The sequence below is a fragment of the Grammomys surdaster genome, unplaced genomic scaffold (assembly GCF_004785775.1).
Source record: "Grammomys surdaster isolate TR1022 unplaced genomic scaffold, NIH_TR_1.0 125742, whole genome shotgun sequence".
NCBI classification, from domain to species: Eukaryota; Metazoa; Chordata; class Mammalia; order Rodentia; family Muridae; genus Grammomys; species Grammomys surdaster.
In genome coordinates, this window is record NW_021620574.1 from 1,402,885 (window position 1) to 1,407,886 (window position 5,002).

The window sequence follows — 5,002 nt, forward strand, 5'->3', positions numbered from 1 at the left end:
GGAGCACGGGAGCCCGGCAGCAGAGACCGGCTGGGCTGGCACTCACCCTCGACCCACCTGCCCTGTAATGGTAGTCTATCCGTAGTAGGTTCCAGGTTCCCCAGGGCATGTAGGCAGAGTTAGCGGCTGCCAAGTGTTCAGAGCCACAGCGCTCCAGGTACTCTGGGACCTTCTCTATCTGCGGTGCTCTTTAGCTCCTGCGGAGATGCCCAACTGACAGGAGAGCCAGTGAGGATAAGAACGCTCCCTTTCGACCCAAGTCTACTACACCCATGGCTCTGCCGGCCAGTCTGTTGCCCCTGTGCTGCTTGGCACTTCTGGCACTGTCTGTCCAGAGCTGCGGGCCGGGCCGAGGACCGGTTGGCCGGCGGCGTTACGTGCGCAAGCAACTTGTGCCTCTGCTGTACAAGCAGTTTGTGCCTAGTATGCCCGAGCGGACCCTGGGCGCGAGTGGGCCAGCAGAGGGGAGGGTAACAAGGGGGTCGGAGCGCTTCCGGGACCTCGTACCCAACTACAACCCCGACATAATCTTCAAGGATGAGGAGAACAGCGGCGCTGACCGCCTGATGACAGAGGTAAGGAGAGTTTCTCCCCACCTGCTACTGCACACCACCAGCTCCTCAATTTTCCTACCACAGCCCTGGAGGATGAACTGTCCCCTCATCCCCAGAGACCCTAAACTAAAATTAAATAAAGTATGATCTCCTTTCACCACATCCTTCAAGAAAGCAAATAACCTGGTGGCTGGATAGTGGTTTGAGGTATCCAAACCGGGAGAGAAGCTGGGATGGGGAGGGGGAGGAGGAACTGCCTAGTGAGAGTGAATCTGGGAGAGGCTGGAGGGAGGGCGGGGAAAGGAGGATGGCGGCAGGCGAGACGGGAAATGGCTGAGGCGTGGACCGGGGGTCAGTCACCGAGCCAGGCAGGAAGGGCTGGGGTGAGCTGGGGGCCAGGAGCTGGCTAGGATAGGTAGCCCACATAAGGCTTTACACTTAGCCTGGCTCTTGGCCTGATGTCCAAAAGCTCTGTGAGCCAAAGAGAAGGGGGCTGGGAAAGAGATGGGCGAGAGTCGGGTTACTAGACCATCTACCTGGGAATGGGGTGATCAGGAATTGTCCTTGGTACGGGAGAGGTGTCCTTAACCAGTTCAGCCTATACTAGGGTCTAAACAACAGACTTTGAGGTTTGTTTGTTTTTTTTTAAGTCCTCTGAACAGAGGGACACACCTGAGAATCAAGGGTCTCTGGGGCCATGTAAACCCAGCTTAACTTGAGCACTTTGAATAAATAATTAAATTCAACTGCCATTCTGGAGCACTGCAGGTGCTACAGAGAGGCACTGAACCAACCGGATTCAGTGGGCCATGGCTTGGAAGAGAAGGGGCCCAGAGCCCCTATCTCCAGTGTTGTAAAAGGAAATTCAGAAGACGTATTTCCCCACCCCACCCCCTCATTTTATATCTGAGAACTGGGCTTCAGGAGGAAAAAGCAATTTAATCAAGGCCTCACAGCCAAGTAGTAGGATTGCTGAGACTAGGTTCAGGACGCCTGGTTCTGAGTCTTATATGCTTTCCATTACACCAGCTAATTGTGTGTGCACGGGGGGGGGGGGCAGTGGAGGGAGTACAGATTTCCTCTGACTAACTGCCATAGTTTTCCAGGTTACATGGTTAGGAAAACCTGTACAGGAAGAAAGTCTTTCTTTTCTCTCTCTCTCTCTCTCTCTCTCTCTCTCTCTCTCTCGCTCTCTCGCTCTCTCGCTCTCTCGCTCTCTCGCTCTCTCGCTCTCTCTTTCTTTCTTTCCTTACTTATTTATTGAGACACTGTAGCCCTGACAGGCCTAGAACTTGCTATGTACCTCTCATAGAAATCCTCCTGCCTCTACCTCCTGATTGCTGGGATTAAAGGTGAGAACCAATCACTCCAAGCCAAGAATTCCTTCTTGTTCCAGTGATGAAGCCATCCTCTTTCCAGTAAACTGGGAAGGAGCATCTCTTCGTCACCTTGGTCATGGGACACTGCGGTCCTTGCCTCTGGCTGAAACCTGCAGTAGAGGGATAGAACAAGCAATAGGCTTAGGACGCCTCAAAGGGCCTGGGAAACCCCCCTAACACACACACCCAGTCTTGCTTATCTCCCACACCCTGACTGCAAAAGGACTCCATTGAGTTGGCTCTGTACTGGGCTACTGCCCCCGCAGGTCAGGGCCTTCTTAGGGGACAAAACGACACAAAGTTAGAAAGAACTACCACTTGTCCTGTGCCTCTGCAGAGGTGAAGTTGACTAGAAAGAAGGGTAGAGGCAAATGTCCCTCTAGCAATCATGTCGAGTCCAAGTTCGAGGTGAGAGACAAAAAGAGACAAAAGAAAAAAGTTGTTCTCTGCCGGTCCTCCTGCGCTCCTGCTCCCGCAGTGTCCCCGGCTCTGGCGCGCCAAGGTCTCCAACTCCCAGACCGGAGCAGCCAAGATAACTGCGGCCTCCCTCCCCCGGGGGTGCAGGCCTGCGGCTGTGGCTCCTTTTCCTCCACTCCCACCCTGAGCGGGGAAGTGGGGGCAGCTCCACGCCAGGGCAGCTCCATTCTCAGGTGCTGCTGCTCCCACGCCTTTCGGGGATGATTCTGGAACAGCGACGGGAGAGATGGGGGGTTCTCAGGACCGACACAGTGGCAGGCTGGCCACGCTGGGGGAGGGGACCTGGCGGGCGGGAGCGGGGATGTAGGGCGCGGCGCTCTGCCCTTTCCTCTCCCTGAGCCGGGGCGGCTGAAAAGCGTCTTTGTAGCTGTAGCTGCTGAGTCCGCTTCTCCCGACGCGTTCCCGGCCTCGGCCCGAGATTCTCGCTTAGTTAAGTCATCCCGGAGAATGGCCATTGTACTTCGTGCGGCCCCCGCCACCCAACCCTTTTTTCCAGCAGCCTTGATCCCACGCGGCTCCTCTTGGGCACCTCTCTAGGGGCGCACCCAGACCACCAATGGGTTAATGCTAGAGGCTGAAAGGAGGAGGAGGAGGAGGAAGGAAGGAAGGAAGGAAGCGATGCCCAGTGCCAGGGAAGGCAACCAAACAAAAGATGAATCAGACGGAGGGAGGGCAGCTGGGGCCCGGGGCGGGGGTCAAGCTCAAATAGGGCTCGATTCGGGGAGCCAGGCCCTCCCTAGCCAAACTTCCATTCTCCCTCTCTACTATGGTTCTCTCTCTCTGATTGGGATGAGGTCATGGGGTGAGGGGCGAGCACTGAAAATGGGGGAATAACTAGGTATGTACACCCCCTCATGGTTCGATTCTCCAAGCATGCCCGAGCAAGGGAGTAGAGATTGGTGACTACACCTATTCATCAGGTCCTCTCTTCTCCGCGGCTCCCCAACACTGGGAGGGAGTGAAGTGGATCCAGAGAATAAAGATGCTTTAATGGTCCCTTCTGCCTCGCCCTTCCTCACCCTTGCCTGGCAGCGATGGTAGTAGTGGGAAACCCGCTCCTCTATTCCCCCATTAGCGTTGCAAAGAGCGGGTGAATGCTCTAGCCATCGCGGTGATGAACATGTGGCCCGGAGTACGTCTACGTGTGACTGAAGGCTGGGATGAGGACGGCCACCACGCACAGGACTCACTCCACTACGAAGGCCGTGCCTTGGACATCACCACGTCTGACCGTGACCGTAATAAGTATGGTTTGTTGGCGCGCTTAGCAGTGGAAGCCGGATTCGACTGGGTCTACTACGAGTCCCGCAACCACATCCACGTGTCGGTCAAAGCTGGTACAGTAGATGCCAGATGATGGTCCATCCAAAGGGGGCTCTCTCGGGGAAATTGAGTCTACCATAGCTTTCTTGCTAGCCTAAGGGAGACCAAACAGGCATTAGTGCTGTAAAACACTTCCATTTCCACTCACAGTGGGGCTAGATCCCTGGGAAATTAAACTGTCTCGGAGCTGGTAAGCTCTGCTTTGGGCTTGACCCACATCTTCGAGACTGTACTTGCACTGGCTGATCTGGACTTAATCCTTTTTATGATTGTGGCTTGCAGATAACTCACTGGCGGTCCGAGCCGGAGGCTGCTTTCCGGGAAATGCCACAGTGCGCTTGAGGAGCGGCGAACGGAAGGGACTGAGGGAACTCCATCGTGGTGACTGGGTACTGGCCGCTGATGCAGCGGGCCGAGTGGTACCCACGCCAGTGCTGCTCTTCCTGGACCGGGACCTGCAGCGCCGGGCCTCGTTCGTGGCTGTGGAGACCGAGCGTCCTCCGCGCAAACTGTTGCTCACACCCTGGCATCTGGTGTTCGCCGCTCGCGGGCCAGCGCCTGCTCCAGGTGACTTTGCACCGGTGTTCGCGCGCCGCTTACGCGCTGGGGACTCGGTGCTGGCTCCCGGCGGGGACGCGCTCCGGCCGGCGCGCGTAGCCCGCGTGGCGCGCGAGGAAGCCGTGGGAGTGTTCGCACCGCTCACTGCGCACGGGACGGTGCTGGTCAACGACGTCCTCGCCTCCTGCTACGCGGTTCTAGAGAGTCACCAGTGGGCTCACCGCGCCTTTGCCCCTTTGCGTCTGCTGCACGCGCTCGGGGCGCTGCTCCCCGGGGGTGCAGCCCAGCCGACTGGCATGCATTGGTACTCTCGCCTCCTTTACCGTTTGGCGGAGGAGTTAATGGGCTGAGCGTCCAAGGACAGAAGTCCTTCAGGCTCTGCCCGAAACGGAAGCCCTGAGACCTGCTAGCTGACATCTGGGGATGTGGGCAGCAGGTGATGCTGATTGGGAGAGGGGGTGAGAAAGAAAGAGAGAGAGAAAAAGTTGAGCTGTGCTAGGAACTTCTTGGTTTAGGCAACTTTTAACTGAGAGGAGTGGTACCCGGTCCTTGATAATTGAGTTTGCTAGTAGGCACTCTTTAACGAGGACTTTTTTGCATCTTCCCCAGTCGCACCGGATAATTTTATTTTCTATTTATAATTTGTAATATGATGACCAGCTTGCCCAGCCCACCAAGGTGAGGACCTGGAGCGTGGCTTTAACACTGTCT

General features: G+C 56.3%; 1 protein-coding gene across 1 annotated transcript; it reads left to right on the forward strand.

Moving 5' to 3' along the window:
- The first annotated feature begins 272 nt into the window (after positions 1–272).
- Positions 273–4,641, forward strand: Dhh (desert hedgehog signaling molecule). Its single transcript, XM_028788345.1, has 3 exons — positions 273–575; positions 3,486–3,747; positions 4,016–4,641. The coding sequence occupies exons 1-3, from the start codon at positions 273–275 to the stop codon at positions 4,639–4,641; spliced, it is 1,191 nt and encodes a 396-aa protein (XP_028644178.1).
- The last annotated feature ends 361 nt before the right edge of the window (positions 4,642–5,002 follow it).

What these genes read in the sequence shown, in the direction of transcription:
- Dhh (XM_028788345.1), top strand. Translation starts at nt 273, where the DNA reads ATGGCTCTGCCGGCCAGTCTGTTGCCCCTGTGCTGCTTGGCACTTCTG. An exon ending in CTGACCGCCTGATGACAGAG is followed by an intron (nt 576 to 3,485) that starts GTAAGGAGAGTT and finishes TTCCCCCATTAG; the next exon opens with CGTTGCAAAGAGCGGGTGAA. An exon ending in CCACGTGTCGGTCAAAGCTG is followed by an intron (nt 3,748 to 4,015) that starts GTACAGTAGATG and finishes TGTGGCTTGCAG; the next exon opens with ATAACTCACTGGCGGTCCGA.